This window comes from Anomaloglossus baeobatrachus, chromosome 10 (assembly GCF_048569485.1).
Source record: "Anomaloglossus baeobatrachus isolate aAnoBae1 chromosome 10, aAnoBae1.hap1, whole genome shotgun sequence".
NCBI classification, from domain to species: Eukaryota; Metazoa; Chordata; class Amphibia; order Anura; family Aromobatidae; genus Anomaloglossus; species Anomaloglossus baeobatrachus.
The window spans coordinates 156,941,506-156,960,001 of NC_134362.1; the positions used below are offsets into that span (position 1 = coordinate 156,941,506).

General features: G+C 42.0%; 1 protein-coding gene across 1 annotated transcript in view; it reads left to right on the plus strand.

Moving 5' to 3' along the window:
- Positions 1-18,496, plus strand: part of NKD1 (NKD inhibitor of Wnt signaling pathway 1) — a 149,498-nt gene that overhangs the window by 86,567 nt on the left and 44,435 nt on the right. Inside the window, exon 4 of the mRNA XM_075326774.1 lies at positions 7,508-7,565. Within this exon, the coding sequence (XP_075182889.1) occupies positions 7,508-7,565 (58 nt within the window). The remainder of the gene's footprint in view (positions 1-7,507; positions 7,566-18,496) is intronic.

Genomic DNA, 18,496 nt, shown 5'->3' on the forward strand with positions numbered 1-18,496 from the left:
TATATTGCTGGATGTATGGAGAGAGCAGGACGGTTGACGAGACAAAGCGGCAGTTATGGAGGAGTCCTTTTCCTAAACATCAAGGGGTTAAAAGAAGAAAAGAAGGCGTAACGGATTTTTATAATAACCACGCATGGTAATAGAAACCAGGTTTATGCTACGGTGCATATGACGGTAAAAAATCCATATGCCCTGGATTACTTTTCCCTTGTTTGAAAGAGGCCATTTAGTGAATATTTCCTGAAATCTTCAGTCTTCAAGGAAGAATTTGTCTGATCTTGTGTGCCATGGAAATAATATTACTAAATGTGGTACTTTTAGGTATTTTACACTATATATAAGTTCCTTTCTTGGAATGAATATTATATGTGAACCTCAGTGTGTACATATCTTTAAAAGAAGTCTATTAGCACAAAAGGACTGTTCAAACCAAGCTCAACGCTTCAATCAAGCTCAAACCCTGATTTTACTGTCCAAGCCCATTGCTTTATTTGCCAGAAACTATATCCCGTCTTTCCTACAATTAAGGAAGACGGGTGCAGAGAGTTGCAACACAAGTAGGTCAGAAGGTGCACTAAACGGTGCCGCGAGGACGATGGTGCACCATGCGCCACATGAACATAGATACTGAAAGAGAGCAATTTCCAGCAAACACAACATCGCAGTAAGTTACTAAGTTTTTACCAAGGTTGGGTGCCCTATAAGGTGCTGTGCTTGGTTTGGACAGGTCTTTTGTGCTGACAGATGTCCTTTAAATGGAGAAATGTTGATAGACTGAAGATACCAGGAGGAGGATGCAAATACAACTGAATATGGCAATTCCAGACAGTAGAACTGTGGCACTGGGCACAAGGCAGCAATGATACTGCCTAATGCCCCCTTCGCACGTCCGTAACAAAAACGCACATTTATCACGGTCCATGTTGAAGGTGCGTATGGTCATCCATGTGCCGTGATTTTGGCACTCGTGTATTCTCTGTGTAGTCTCCGTGATAGCACACGAAGATCAGGAACTGTTTACTCATCTGTCGCCGGCGCTGCTGCTTCTGTGTCCACAGTGCAGTGAATATTCATGAGCATAATGAGCGGGCCCAGAAGCACGTGACAGCAGCACTGCAGAAAGGGGAGTATAGAAAATCATTTTCTTTCAAAGACATGTATTTTCTCCAGAACGTGTCATACAGTTCACATCAGTGTGTGGTCCGTGTGATATCAGCGCAGCCGGAGAGAAACGGACTTGTCGCCTTGCGAACACATGGACATGCGTGTGCACCACATGGACACACATCCGTGAAAAAACATGAACATTTTTGCAGACCCATTAATTTTAATTGGTTTGCGTATGGCCGTGTCTCCAGTATATGTGAAAGCGGACATCATACGTACCGGAATCACGGACATGTGAAGGGGGCCTAAAAGAGGACCTGTCAATAGGTCAAAAGTGGGCATTTTTTTGCTCTTATTTTATTCTCACTGCTTCTTTGAGTATTCCAAGTTTTTTTGTTGTTGTTTTTTTTAATCCGCCATACGTTTTCAGAGATATGGGCCTTTTCATTTAGTATTAATTTTTACAGCCTTTACTAAAGGGAATGATTTAAAAAAATGCAATACTCAGAAGATCAGCTGGAATAAAGCGAGGAAAACCTGGTCACTTTTGACATGGTGAGAAAGAGGACTGGCCATCGAATTTCACAATACCAATTACATCTAATATATAAAGCTGAGTGTATGTGTGTGAGTGTGTGTGTGTGTGTGTATGTATATCCGCTAAAGGAATCCGCACCGTCGCATTTACAATCACGAAATTTTGCACAGACACCCCATGTGACTCAGGGAACGTCATAGACTATGTTTTGACCAGAAACTGTAACCCCGCGCTTTACAGTTACTCTCCAAAAATCCTACCTTGCATCCCTCCCATTATCAGCGGAGAGGAGGGGTCAGGGATGCACGGCACAGCAGACGACGGCTGTTTCGGAGACCTGTTGAAGTGCTTGTTAAGCACGAAATGGCCGTCGTCTGCTGTGCCGTGCATCCCTCCCCCTTCCCCTCTGCTGTTTTTACATTTTACCTGATGCTGAAATAAACAGATTCTTTGGTATACGGCAGCTCGGTGAGTGCCCTCCTCTTCTTTTGCTTCTATAGACACAGACAGACACACAGAGACAGACAGGGAAAGAGACCGAGACAGACAGACAGAGACTGGGAGAGAGACAGACAGTTACTATCATGGGCAACGCCCGGGTACCACAGCTAGTGTATTATAAAATAGATATGTTAGATTTGACTTGACACTCCTTAAATGTACATTTTGCCTTAAATTGTCTCTTGACATGTCAAAAGTTCACATTGATGGGGAATCGGTGAGTATAAATCCCTGCAGAAATTGGAATGTGCATTTTAAAGAGATTATCCAGGACTGTTTTATATTTTTATTATGGATCGAAGAACTAACAGTCAGCGCCGGGTAGAACAGGCAGGTAGTTAGCAACTACCTGCCTGTTAATTCTTAGGCCCATAGTAAAAAAAAATAAAATAATAGTCCTGAACAACACCTTTAAGAATGTCATACATTATAATTATTATTATTTATTTTTAGAGCACCATTGATTCCATGGTGCTGTACCTGAGAAGGTTTAATACAAAATATAAATTATAAAGCGCAAACTAATAATGGCAGACCAGTATAGAAAAGAGAGGGCCCTGCCCTTGCGGACTTACATTCTACAGAATAATAGGGAAAGAAACAATAGGTTGGGGGGTGACTTTTGTCTCCTTATTCAAGGAATCAACTATTTGCTACTGACTCTCCACAACACATCAATACATAACTTTGAACTCCCCGCTTTCTGAAAAAAAAAACGTCTGCTTTCTTTTAGACACAGCACTGGCCCTGACTCTGGGTTGCATGATATCGCCAGTCAGTATAATTTGCTTCAATTTGGCTAAATTGCAGTACCAGACAGAACCCGTTGTCAGAGGTGGCACTGTTCCAGAAAAAAACAAGCACTTTTTTCTGATCCTACTTTTTTGCTCTTCTGAGAGATAAGCTTGTTTTCTGTCTACTCTTCGAAAGAAACACAAATTCATATCTCAGCCAAGTTTGCATGATTTTTGGTGAGGTTAGGGAAGACGGCTATCCTGTGTGTCACCACCTGTAGTATATTCAGAATAAAACTATCGGTCATTGTGGTTTTGCAGCACTGGAACCATAGATTATGATCTAGACAGGTTATAACTACATGAAGTTTACATTCTTTTTTTGTGTTTCATCCACATACTTTGTATTTGTAGAGTTCTGTTAATTTTTACAAATCCAAAATTATGGTCAATACCTTTGACATTGCTGAATAATTGTATATAATCTAATTTTAGAGCTTGTTGTATTGTACTTTAATGTAAATGTTTTGAACAGTGTGGTCGGGTTTTGTTTTGTACCCAGAATCCATGTCATTAGTGGACATGTAGAAGCGATGCCGGAGAGCGCACATGAGGATTGTTGTGTCTTATAGTAGATGGATTCCAGCAGGTGTAGCCGGTCAGCCCTGCTGTAAGATGAGCACTATTCCTGGAAATCTCCTTAGTCACGGGTTACACTTTATCCAAATTGTTTATATACTATTAGTATCTACGTGTGTGAGAGAGTCGTTTTCCCATTCATTTTCCAGCAATATTATTTTTCTATTTTGCTATTGAATTCTTATATATAAAATGCTGATTAGCACAAATATTCCTTAACACTTGTAATTAACCAGCTGTCAGCTTTCGTCAGCCAAGTGTAGGCAATGTATTTTGACCATTTGCTTAAGGCTTAAGCCTGCTTTACACGGTACGACCAATTGTGCGATTTCACAATTGATCGTACCCGCCCCCGTCCTTTTTGCGTCACGGGCAAATCGCTGCCCGTGTCGCACAAAGTTAGTAACCCCCGTCACACATACTTACCTCTCGTGCGACCTCGCTGTGGGCAGCGAACGTCCACTTCCTGGAGTGGGAGGGACGTTCAGCTTCACAGCGACGTCACACGGCCGCCGGCCAATAGAAGCGGAGGGGCGGAGATGAGCGGGACGTAAACATCCCGCCCACCTCCTTCCTTCCACATAGAGCTGGCGGCGGCCGCGGGAGGCAGGTGAGCTGCTCATCGTTCCCGTGGTGTCACACGGAGCGGCGTGTGCTACCACGGAAACGATGGTCAACTAAATTAAACGATATTATGGAACCTAGTGAGCAGTACCCGACTCACGATTTGTGAGCGATACTGCGTCGCTAGGAGGTGTCACACAGGCCGGCATCGCCAGTGATGCCGGATGTGCATCACAAAATCCGTGACCCCGATGATCTATCGCACGATAGATTGCCTGGTGTAAAGCAGCCTTTAGTTTTAAATGGCTGTGAATATGAAGGTTAATGACAAATGTTATTTATGACAAGTAAGTCCGCATCCATACATCCTATTTATCCCCCTACGAGAAAAATGGACCGATTATTCAGGTTAGAGTTTTATAAGAGTGTAGTGCGAGTGTCACTTTCCCCACTCTGACTCAGATGTCATCTGAGTATGGTCGGAATTTTTTCGCAGACCTATTGACTTGTGTTGCTTATTTTGATATAACCTTCGGATCAAAATTGTACATGTCTCCACAATATTCCCCCCAAAAACATAAACATGTTGTCAAGAGTGTGTCCCAGCCTGGTGCAATGTTGGGGCAATCTTGGATCAGAACGTCACAGCGTATTGTTGATCATAGATCCGCTTTAGTGCTCTCTTGTTTACCCTGAGTATTTAATTCCATCCGGTACTGAAGGGGTTAAGGTTCATTTCTATTCTGCAGTGATCTTACAGGTAGTTGTAATCTCAGCTGCTGCCACTCCCTTCTGCTATAAATATCCACTTTACCCTATGCAGGCTATAGCTCATACCTATTCTGTCCACTTTGAAAAAGCCAGCCTCTTGAGAAGCCGAGGTTCCTGTTGCAGCTGAGAAGTTCCTGCTGGAGAAGATGTGGAGTTCTATTTGTTGCGTCTTTACCCTCCTGTTTGTCTTACCTCCCTCATGTTATCTTATTGCAGTGGCAAAACTAGCGCCTCATTAGCCTTTACTAGTCAGGGTGAGTTCAAGGGCAGCAGGGGTCTAGGGACATGATGCCAGTGCAGGGATCATGCTCAGATGTTAGGAGGTGACCTCGCTCCCTCTTCCTAGCGCCAGGGCCTTCCGTTGTATTGCTTCCCTGGTTTTCCCTTTGGGCTGCGCCACTTGTTGGGTGCCATCTTGTATTGGACTTGACACATGAGAATGGCCCACTGAACTATCACAAATACGAAGACTGTCCATGAAAACCATGGATAATACTCACATGAGAAATAAGAGGTGTGAATGAGCCCTAAGAGGCCTCATTTTTTGCTTTCATGACAAAAATGTAAAAAAAAAATTAAAAAATCAGTTAATAGATAGAAATATCTAAACAACTAACGTAGAAAATAATAAACAATTTCTCACAATCCAAAAAAATGTAAGAATTATTGCTGCCTGGTAGTGAAGAATGTTACTAAAATGTTGATGAAAACATAAAAACTGTTCCTGGACTGAGTTTTTTCCCTAGGAAACAACTGGTAGAAAAATAAAAGGCATGTGACAAATCTCAGCAAAACTTCAGGAAGCCTTTAAAAAGTCCATCTGTCTTTTGAACGACGGTCCTTAAAGATGTCATCCATGCATTTTAAGAAAATGTTATGGAACATGCAAACAATAAAACTCCTTAATCTTCTGGAACACCCTTGGGTCACTTACGATTTGGCAGTGACACATAATGTCTTTGATCAGTTAGTCCGTCATTACTAAACTATTTAGGAATGGTGCCCATAATTTTATGGATCTAAACTTGGATTTGAGCACGAAATGCCATTCATTCTGATGTTAGCATACAGTATCTGTCATGCGAACATAGGAGGAATCGAAGCATCTGAGTCTTAGGATGTATGCTGTATGAAGCTGTTATCTTACTGGACAGCAAATCTATTTTTAATATTGAATTATCTTCCCTATTATATATTATACTAGCTGTAGTACCCGGCGTTGCCCGGGATAGTAACTATCTCTCTGTCTCTCTTCCAATCTCTGTCTGTTTGTCTTTGATGTCTGTCTCTGTCGGTCTGTATCAGTCTCTCTGTCTGTCTCTGTATCAGTCTCTTTGTGTCTGTCTCTCTCTATCTCTGCGTCTGTCTGTCTCTCTCTATATCTGTGTCTATTTGTCTCTATCTGTCTGTCAGTCTCTTTCCCCATCTGTCTCATTCCAGGTCTGTCTCGTTCCAGGTCTGTCTCATTCCAGGTCTGTCTCATTCCCCGTCTATCTCTTTCCCCATCTGTCTCTTTCCCCATCTGTCTCTTTCCCCATCTGTCTCTTTCCCCGTCTGTCTCTTTCCCCGTCTGTCTCATTCCAGGTCTGTCTCGTTCCCCGTCTGTCTCGTTCCCCATCTGTCTCTTTCCCCATCTGTCTCTTTCCTGATCTGTTTCTTTCCCCGTCTGTCTCTTTCCTCGACTATCTCGTTCCCCGTCTGTCTCGTTCCCAGTCTGTCTCATTCCAGGTCTGTCTCTTTCCCAGTCTGTTTCTTTCCCGGTCTGTCTCTTTCCCTGTCTGTCTCGTTCCAGGTCTGTCTCTTTCCATGTCTGTCTCTTTCCACATCTGTCTCTTTCCACATCTGTCTATTTCCACGTCTGTCTCTTTCCCTGTCTGTCTCTTTACTTGTCTCTCTCTCTTTCCCTGTCTCTTTACTTATCTCTGTCTCTTTCCCTGTCTCTTTACTTGTTTCTGTCTCTTTCCCTGTATGTATTTGTCTAACTGTCTGTCTCTTTCCCTCTCTGTCTGTGTCGGTTTGCCTCTGTCTTTGACTGTCTGTCTCTCTTTCTCTGTCTCTTTCCCTGTCTGTCTCTGTCTGTCTCTTTCTGTCTCTATCCGTCTCCCCACCGACATCTTATTACCTCACACATAAGCTTCTTATACTAACAGTTTATTTAATTTCTGTAGCAACCACTCACATCTGCTATTAATAACCTAATAGCTCGCAGCTCCATTGACTTTAATGGAGGCAGGTTTTTTGGAGATTAACTGTAAAGCACAGGGTTAAATTTTCCCATCAAAACATAGTCTACGACGCTCCCTGGGTCACATGAGGTGTCTGTGCAAAATTTTGTGATTGTAAATGCGACGGTGCGGATTCTTTTAGTGGACATACACACATACATACTTACAATCAGCTTTATATATTAGATTAATATAATTATATACGTTTTTGGATAAAAAATTTAAATTCATCTGTATCAAATTTTTTCTTGTAAGATGTTCCATAACATTTTAGGGACACCTTCCAAAAAATGGGCTTTGCAAACTGGACAACCTCTTTAATGTTTTATGCTTTATAAAATATGCCGGAGTGTCCTTATATTATTCTTCATGTTACTAATTGTATGCATTTGTTTATGTTAATTTTGTATTCATTTCCTATTTTGCAGGATCCATCGGGTGACATTTACAAACACAACATTGGTGATGAGCATTTTCGTCTTGAAGGTAGAAATTTCGGATTGACGTGTTTTTTATTTGAATGATTTAATCTTATGTTTTACATTAATGTTTTTATATTTTTGCAGCTTTCATAAATGAGGCTCGTTGGGGTTAGATATAATTATATTGGAAAATACAAAGTAAAAGTATGACATTTTTCATTTTTATAAAATGTGCCCTAGGAAAAAGGATGGCAAATTAGTATACTATATTGGGTGCAAAATATTTGTATACTACATCCAAGATGTGGAAAGAAAATAGTCTAGTTTGTCCAGATAGTTAAGTCATTCCGATAAATTTCGCATAGTATTATTTGCCTGACTGGTGCTCACTTCTATCTCCTGTCTAATGGTTCCATTACATCTTCAAAAGCTGTTCTTCCACACTCCTCCAAACACATGCACGCTCATCTTGGCCATGCATGCATGTGTTATCTTTATGAAGAAGAGGCAGCTTGTCTTTTCTGGGAACCTGTGATCGGGTATGCTGAAATTCAACATGTCCAATCTCTTTTTCCCCAATATGTATTCCTGACAAACAACTCAACACAAACAGAAGAATACAGCAGCATTCTGTTATCACCAAGACATATGCAAACATAGAATATATGAAATTTAAACTGCATTAATGCTATATAAAATATACTTAGGAAAATGAAGGATCTTTGCGCAAAAATTAGCCAATTCTTGTGTGCCCCATCAACTGCGGCAAGGTGACCTTTCTTTGATAGGTCCCTACCCTAATATCATACCTCTCCTGGACTAAAAGTCTACAAATAATATAGACAGCAGGACCTGACACTAATTAAACCACCTTGAGGCTGAGGTGCGGGGAGCACAGTCAGAGTAGAAGGCTGCCTATACCTTCAATATATACTGGAAAACATGGAAAGTGTGAATAGGTGCCAGCTGCTATAACTACACAAAACACAAACAAAAGAAAACAGCAGCACTTTGTATATTCCATAAAGCATTAATGCAGTTTATATTTTATACAGTGTGTCCACCCATATCCTGTCCACCACCATTAACATGAGAACGGCGGCAGCCATAGGCATAGAAGTGGTGTCTAGGTATAGTAAAGAAGCCATGCGCTATGCAATGAAACCACCTATAGCGCCATCTGGTGGAAAACAACGGAGTTAGCATTTTTATCTCGAAAACAGAACAAGATAGAGAAAAAAAGTGAATTACAAAGTTGTAGGGCATCATCAATTCAATACGAATCGACACCTTGCATACAGAAATGTTATGATTAGAACGTGTAAAACTCACAAGGTTGCGGGCGTGAAGCAATACCTCATGGAGACCTTCCTACAAGTCATTGAGTATGGTGGCTGTGTGGAGTGGCCTCCACGCTCACCTGACTTGACCCCATTGGACTTCTTTCTATGAGGTCACATCAAACAGCAGGTATATGCGACCCCTCCACCAACATTGCAGGACCTACGACGACGTATTACAGATGCTTGTGCAAACGTGTCACCTACCATATTGCACAACGTGCAGCAAGATACAGTATGCTGTCCAGAGTCCAGATGTGCATTGCAGCTGACGGTGGCCACTTTGAGCATCAAAGTTAAATGAGCGCCATATGCGTGTTTTGGGGGGGTCATGGGTTTCAAATCATAGCATTTCTGTATGCAAGGTGTCGATTTGTATTGAATTGATGATACCCTACAACTTTGTAATTCACTTTTTTTCTTTCTCTCGTTCCGTTTTTGAGATAAAAATGCTAACTCCATTGTTTTCCACCAGGTGGCGCTATAGGTGGTTTCATTGCGTAGTGCATGGCTACTTTGCTATACCTAGACACCCCTTCTATGCCTATAGCTTCTGCCGTTCTCAAGTTAATGGCGGTGGACAGGATATGGGCGGACACACTGTATAATCTATCTTTGCATATTTCTTGGCACTAACAGAGCGCTGCTGTATTCTTTTGTTTGTGTTTTGTGTAGTTATAGCAGTTGGCACCTATTCACACTTGCTTTGTTTTATTTAGAATTGCAGTTTTTTGTATTTTTTTCCAAATAGGAAGTTAATAGTCCTATATTTATCAACAATTTGACCACATTATGTCAATAAATAACTACACAAAACACAAACAAAAGAATACAGCAGCGCTGAATTGAGGCACCGCCCGTTCCTATAGAAAGTCAATGTTGGTGCGTTTTTTGCTGACTTCCTTCCAATGTGAATAGGGCACTATAAATATTAATATCAACAGTGAGACAAAATCTAAGTAATTTATCGGGAAAACAAATATTTTATGGCCCAAAATACCTGTCAGTATACATTCTTACTTTATTATACAGAGAATTGAAGCAATGCCCATGTTGGTATGTTATAGAATTTGTACAAGAGGTTTGTAAAATTTGGTTATACATATTCAAGAAAACTCCAAATATTATATTTTACGTAAAAGATCGATGGATACATCAGCCCCATTAGTTCTTGCGGTTTATGCCGGCAGAAGCCTCTCACTTTGGACCTCTATTAATATGAGCCCGCTTTCATCATGGAGCGCGGGCGGTGAGGTGTAATGAGCCGCCGCCACAAACCTTATTTTGATACTTTTTTGCCTTGTAAAGTTTTTTGTCACTGGAGAAGGTTTTTGGGTTTTTTTTGCATATAATCCTTATTGAAATGCTAACACAATCCAGTACAAGTCCGTGCTTTGAAAGTTCGCCTTTTCTTTTTTTGCAAAGCCTCACATGTTCTGCAAATGTTATTTTTGCTATCCAAACTATGTGTGATGTAACTTTAATGAAGAAAAACAGCAAGTACAAAGGCTGTTTGTAGACAAAGAATACATCATTGTGCTGTGATTCCGGGTATATCTAATGCTCCTTTAATTGGCAGATGTCTGCCTATCTTCAGGAGGATCAGTCATGGCAATTTATTAATGTGCAGCCATTACTCAGGAGGTTAGGCTCTTAATCAGATCCCTACTTTCCAACCTTCTGACCATGCTGCCTATTCATATATATTTGATATGTTAGACAGGATTTGTCACTTATTTAATATAGTCAGATATAGAGGATTCTGAATCTCCAGATAATAGATTAGGGGTGAAACACACCCCATTAATAAACTGATCATCCAAAGTACAGCATAAGAACGGCATGATGTAAAGACAGAAACCCTAATTCCAGCAATGTGTAACTTACTGGGCTGCATTCTGTAGTTTTGATAAAATCACTGTTTTATGAGGACTAGAAAAACTGCAGTCATGACCTCTGTGTAACCCTGTCCCTACCACTGATTGGCAGCTTTCTGCCTATGCAGAATCAGTGTTGTGGGTGCAATTATACAGAGCTCAGAATTCAGAGAACTGCTAGATCCGCAGCAGATAAAACTGTGATTTTATCAAAATTACAGCAAGAAGCCCAGTAAGTAATATATGGCTGGAATCAGGATATAATAATAATAATATTTATTCATTTATATAGCGCTGTTAAATCCACAGCGCTTTACATACATTGGCAGCACTGTCCCCATTGGGGCTCACAATCTAGGTTCCCTGTGAGTATGTTTCTGGAGTGTGGGAGGAAACCGGAGTACCCAGAGGAAACCCATGCAAACACAGAGAGAACATACAAACTCCTTGCAGATGGTGTCCTTAGGGGGATTTGAACCCAGGACCCCAGTGCTGCAAGGCTGAAGTGCTAACCACTGAGCCACCGTGCCGCCCAGATCTCTGTCCCTGCATCATGCTAACTCTCAAATGGGGTAGCAAAAAAGTCTGTTGACAGATTCCCTTCAAAAATGCTTGCATACCTCCCTCACTGGAGTCAGGACCTCTGTCCCTACATCATGCTACTGTCCAAGGGGGTAGCAAAAGAACCTAGTCACAGATTCCTTTCATAAAAATGCGTGGTCACCTCCCAGACCAGCATCACCCCTCCGATTTCCCCACTGTGTCTAAAAGCGGTCACATTGCATTGTTGTTTCTCATGACGCTAAGGAGAAATGAAGAAAAAAAAAGACTTCTGCTTACCATAGGCGACTGTGCTCCAGGACTTGAAGTTGCTCGTAGTCCTCCAGATAGGCCAAGCTGGCATACGACTGAAGAAAGGAAAAAGGTAGGCCCAACACCAAAAAATCAGGGATATTTAAACATCAAAATTTTATTGGACATGTAAAATATCAGGGGTGTCCATAAAGAGAGAGGACACGCATAAGGACACCCTACGCGTTTCGGACAAAAAAATACAAACCAGTCCTCAATCATAGGTCGCATTGTTGTTTCTCATGACACTGCAGCCAATCAATGGCCACTGATCAGCTGCATCCTCCTCTATTCCGTCAGAGCAGTGGATTGTAGCCAATCAGTGGCTGATGTGTGGCAGCAGCAATCACACAACATAAATATATCACATGATCCCGAAACATGCAGTTTTATTATCTTTTGCCGCAAACTGAAGTAATTAGGAAAAGGTTGTCAATTTTAGCTGAAAAAAACTGGTTTGTCATAAAAAGTTGAACCACAATTTTGGCCCAAAGTTAGTCAGAAACAACCTCCTTGTTAAATGTGGGCCAATGTGAGTGGATCCAAGAATGGACTGAAACGCGTGCCTGATGTTCTCTTTGTTTCATGCCCTCTACAGTAATTCATCTACAAGACAGGATTTTGTAGACCATGTGCAGATCTTAAATAAAACAAAGTGAACATCATGCACTCGTTCCAATACCCTAAATTCTTGGTAAGTCTAATTATACCCAGCATGTCCTTGGATGAGGAGTGTGCACTAGTCCTGACAACTTGCTGTAAGCTCTCGAATTGTTTATGGAACATCTTTGTTTACTATCTAACCTCACACAAGGTGGGTTCCCAGAATTTATTAAAATTTAGCCAAGAATGGGAAATAGGTTGCCTAAAAAAAACCCCTATAACACCCACCAGTCCAGTAACACCTTTCCTGTTGTCCTCGCCTCACTCTTGTCACAATGTGAATGTAGAATAGCGAGGGACAGGGGCCCTATACTGTCCCTCACGATAGGGAACCCTAGGTTATCCCTAACCTCCAGATTATCCCTGATGGTGGAGATGCCAGAGTCAAATTCTTCACTATTCTCCTAACCAGACTAAACTGTTCCCACACCCAGAGAAGGAAGGGGCAGGAATGTGATCGTAACACAGATTAAGACAGACAGGGAAAAAGCAAAACTTAGACACACTGCAAACTCACAAGGACAAACTGATAAACAAAGAAGAAATGCAAGAGAAGTAAGGCAGCAACAAAAGGACAACAAGGGTTAATACCTCAACAGCATTAAAGGGAACCTGTCACCAGATTTGGTGACTATAAACTGTGTCCACCACCAGTGAGCCCTTCTAAGGCTGGAATTACACTTGAGAGTGACTCGGTGAGTTTTGCATCGACATCACCTGGCATGGTCGCACACTCTCTGGACTGGAGTGTCTCAGCTGCATAGAAATACAAGCTCCTGTCAGGAGAGAAGCCATCCATACCGGGTAATGCAATCCGATAATCATGCGAACCCTAATACAGCATTCCAGAATTAAGGTACTACAGCCATCAGTAAGTCTGATCACAACACCTCACCAGACCAGTATAGAGCAGCTGTAGCTGGCATTAAAGGAAGTGTCCAGCCAGTGTATATAGGAGGGGAGCAAGTGTGACTGGCTCCCCCACAGCATGTGATCTAAGGGAACTAACAGGCAGCTCAGCAGAGATTAACTCCAGCCTATCTATGAACTACAAGTCTGTGGGTTGACACCGGAGTCTGTCTGCGGTGATCACAGATATCAGAGAAGTTAGCAGGTAGAGTGCCAGAATCTGTAGTCTCCACAGATCCTGACACCGCCATGACAGTCGGCGATGTTTGTAAAAACCTTCTTGTGACAGTTCTACTTGCTTGCTATAGTAACCATCCATGCTGCATTCCTGTGACCACTGCAGCCAATCAGTGATGTCAGCAGTAATTCTGTTGTGTATGCCACTTAATTGCTGTGTCCAGTGATTGGCTGCAGTGGTCACAGAAATAATGTTAAAACAAGGGTTTAGTCCTGGAGATAATTAGGGGCCACCAGAATGGCGTGAGATTGAAGTGGAGAGTTTAGCTTATTTTCTCTTTTCCCATTCCCTGTTGGCTACATTTTTATAAAACCCAGAAAACCACTTTAATGCACTTTATTATGTGTTAAATCAAAAAGCATGATGAGGTTTCAAAGGGGTTGTCTAGATGCAATAACCCATCTATGGATCATTTTAGGTAATTACTTTTGGGCATATCCCTCTATGTCCTAGGACAGCTGATTATTTCATGTATTTGGCTGGCCGAGGCTTCTGCTGGAAATAACAGCTGATTGCCAACCTATAAGTATACTTTTATTTATGGTAATGGATCCTAATGTATAGTAATTAGGCATGATCGAATACTTCGATTATTCGGCTTCACAAATATTTTCCGAATACCTCGCCGCTATTCGACTATTCGATGCGCAATGTAAGTCTATGGGAAGCCCGAATAGTTCTGTATAGTTGTTATTCAGGTTTCCCATAGAGTTACATTGCGCATCCATCGAATATTCGCAAATAGTCGAATAGCGGCAAGGTATCCGTAAAATATTCACGAAGCCGAATAATCGAAGTATTCGATCATCCCTAATAGTAAAGCTCTAATTTGGTGGCTCTCCTTATCTGGCTTGTACGTTGCCCGCACGGTGCGTTGTTAGAGCTGGTCAGATATTGCACAGACCGGACTGCTCATCTCTTCTCATTATATACTCCATACTGGTTTGTACTGTTAATAAACTTCTTGCAGATCATAGAGGAGATGCAATTCCTGCTCATTAGGAAGGGTGGACCACACACAGAGCATGACAACGGCAGAATATTCATCATGTTACATATGATTGAGCAGATCAGATTGCCGACATTATAATGAGCATGAGCCACCCGAGTGCCGTGCACTGAGTGTGACCTTATGCCACCTACACACATTTCCATTATCTTATCATTTCAAAATATCTCTCTCTTACCAGAAGTGTGATTGATGGAAAAGACAGATGTTGGAAGTTAAAGGGGTTGTCCACTTTCCAAAACCTTTTCCATATAAGCACAGTTCATTCTAGTAAAAGAAAAAACAATTGTTCTTTGCTTACCCTCCCTGGGTCCAGCCCTGACTCTCCATCATCTCTACAAGCCCCTAACTCATCTCTACAAGCCCCTAAGCTCAGTGATTGGCTACAGTGGTGGAGATTTAGCACAGGACCAAGGTGACATAAGTAAAGCATAGTTCGGTTTTTATTATTCCCTTTGCAGAGAGGGAATAGTTTTCTGAAAGGGGATAAAGCCTTTAAAGGGAATCTGTCAGCAGGTTTTTGCTACCTCATCTGATGTAGCCTGATGTAGGCAAGGATATTCTGAATCCAACGATGTATCACTTAGATTACTGTTTGCAACCATTCTGATGCAATCAGAATTTTTAGATTTAGCCAGATCAGACACCCCATACTTTGCACTGACGAGGGGCAAGCACCCCGAAACACCGTGTCTGCAAATTGGGATTCTGATCTGGCATATATATCCTAAGTCATTTGTAAAGGATTGTTAAAAATCCACATTTGACTTTTAGGATCGCTACTTCCAATAGGTGGTGCTGCGGTAGAGTTTGTCTCCTGTCCTGGAGAGACAATTTGTATATTTTCCAGAGGGGCATGGCAGCTATAAGTCCCCTTACTGGCAGCCAGACTTGCTTGCAAAGTCTCCTTAAGGAGAATAGTATTCCCCCGTGGTCCCCACAAAGCTTCTCATGAGCCAGATCAGACACCGCATTCTTTGCACTGACGAGGGGCAAGCACCCCGAAACACCGTGTCTGGAAATTGGGAATCTGATCTGGCATATATATCCTAAGTCATATGTAAAGAATTGTTAAAAATCCACATTTGACTTTTAGGATCGATACTTCCAATAGCTGGCGCTGCGCTAGAGTTTGTCTCCTTTCCTGGAGAGACAATTTGTAGATTTAGCCATGAAGCAGAGCTGAAAGAGCTGTCCCGCCCATACCAGGCTATCTGGCTATCTATAGAGATTGTACAGTGACAGTGAGCTCTCAGTCACAAGAGGGGGTGTTCTGGACTGTAGTTCAAGCAATGAGCCTTGAAACATTAATGGAAGACACCAAATGATTGGTTTGTGTCTGATTATTTAAAGGGAATCTGTGAGCAGGTTTTTACTACTTCATCTGAGAGCAGCATGGTGTAGGCATAGAGATCCTGAATCCAATGATGTATCACTTAGATTACTGGCTGCATCCATTCTGATACAATTAGAATTTTTAGATTTAGCCATGTAGCAGAGCTGAGAGAGCTGTCCCCGCCCATACCAGGCTATCTATAGAGAATGCATAATCACAGTGAAGTGTCACTCACAGGAGGGGGTGTGCTGGACTGTAGTTCAAGCAATGAGCCCTGAAACATTAATGGAAGGCACCAAATGATTGGTTTGTGTCTGTTTACTTAAAGAGAATCTGTGAGCAGGGTTTTACTACATCATCTGAGAGCAGCATGATGTAGGCAGGGAGATTCTGAATCCAATGATGCATCACTTAGATTACTGACTGCAACCATTCTGATACAATCAGAATTATTAGATTTAGCCATGTAGCAAAGCTGAAAAAGCTAACCCCACCCACACCACGCTCTCTATAGACATGGTACATTGACAGTGAGAGGCCAATCAGAGTAGGGGAGTGTGCCAGACTGCCATGCTCCTGACATTGTAATTCAGAAATGATAGGGGTCCTGCTGCTTAAAAAACATAGCCAATAAACAACAGATCGGACCTTGACAAGACCCTTCCCCCAGGAAGGGGGTTTTAGATATATACTAGGAAGGATTCCAGGATAGGGGGACATATATATACCAGGATGGGGGGGTCGAATAACCCTGGAAGGGGCCCAGGATGGCGGACATATATACCTGGAAGGTTCCCTGGATGTGGAACATTAGTATAGGATGGGGAACATTACTACATAATGAAGGGGGAGGGTAACACTTATATCTTACTAGGATTTTGAACACTACAATGGCCCATGCATAAGATGAACATTTGGGGACCCAGGTCCAAATTTTACACTAGAGTCCATCAGACTTTAGTTAGACCACTCTACCCACAGTAATATACATCCATTAGGATATGGTGATATGCTGAATTTTTCTACTATCTATTCCCTCATCAGTCTGACCCAAAATACATTAAATATAGCATAACAGTATAAAAATGAAGACCATAAAGCTATGAGAATGAGGGTCCCCGTTTGCCCCCGTCTCTAGAGAGCCTATTCTTTACAAGTCCATGGACTCGGCTGGTTAATTATATTCTTATCCCTGTCAAAAAGATTTCGTCCTCTCGGGTAATGATTTCAGTCTAATGAATGTAAACAAAACACTGATAATCACTTTTGTGGAAAGGAATTCACAAAATGTTCATACCCCTGTGCATGCTGGGAATGCCCGCTGCACGCAGAAGCTGGAAGTGCACGTCTCGTCACTATGTATAACTGTTTATAGAAACACCGTATTAACATTTACCCCTGAGAACAAACGAGCGGTTAAAATTAGAGTAAATGGACCAATGTAAAAGTCGTATGAATCACCGCACAGTTTGTATATCCTCGCACGTGTGCTCTGTATGTGTCTGGCTGGGGTAGGATTAAAGAGATAATTGCTTACTACTAAATAACATAAAACTGAATGCAGAATGACTGAAAACAAGCAATCAGAAAAGGAAGAACAAATGCGGCATCATCTGAGCGCTGCAATGGAGAGAAACCAGCCACAACGAGGTAGTTGGGTGTTTTATTACACTACGCGTTTTGGGTCAGTCTTTCCTTTTCTTCAGGATGTACCATATGAAGGGGACACCCTCTGTGAAACACGTAGTCTAAAAAAAAATACCCAATCTACCTCATTCTGGCTTCACGAAATGCGTAGTCTAAACACCCAATCTACCTCATTCTCGCTCCGTGAAACGCGTAGTCTAACCACCCAATCTACCTCATTCTGGCTCCACGAAACGCGTAGTTTACCCACCCAATTTACTTAATTCTGGATCCACGAAACGCGTAGTCTAACCAGCCAATCTACCTAATTCTGGCTCCCTGAAATGCATAGTCTAACCACCCAATCTACCTCATTCTGGCTCAGTGAAACGCATAGTCTAACCATCCAATCTACCTCATTCTGGCTCCATGAAACGCATAGTCTAACCAACCAATCTACCTCATTCTGTCTCCATGAAACGCATAGTCTAACCAACCAATCTACCTCATTCTGGCTCAGTGAAACGCATAGTCTAACCATCCAATCTACCTCATTCTGGCTCCATGAAACGCATAGTCTGACCAGCCAATCTACCTAATTCTGGCTCCCTGAAATGCATAGTCTAACCACCCAATCTACCTCATTCTGGCTCAGTGAAACACATAGTCTAACCATCCAATCTACCTCATTCTGGCTCCATGAAACGCATAGTCTAACCAACTAATCTACCTCATTCTGGCTCAGTGAAACGCATAGTCTAACCACCCAATCTACCTCATTCTGGCTCAGTGAAACGCATAGTCTAACCATCCAATCTACCTCATTCTGGCTCCATGAAACTCGTAGTCTAACCAACCAATCTACCTCATTCTGGCTCCATGAAACTCGTAGTCTAACCAACCAATCTACCTCATTCTGGATCCACGAAACTCGTAGTCTAACCATCCAATCTACCTCATTCTGGATCCACGAAACTCGTAGTCTAACCATCCAATCTACCTCATTCTGGCTCCATGAAACTCGTAGTCTAACCAACCAATCTACCTCATTCTGGATCCACGAAACTCGTAGTTTAACCACCCACTCTACCTCATTCTTGCTCCGTGAAACACGTAGTCTAACCACCCAATCTATCTCATTCTGG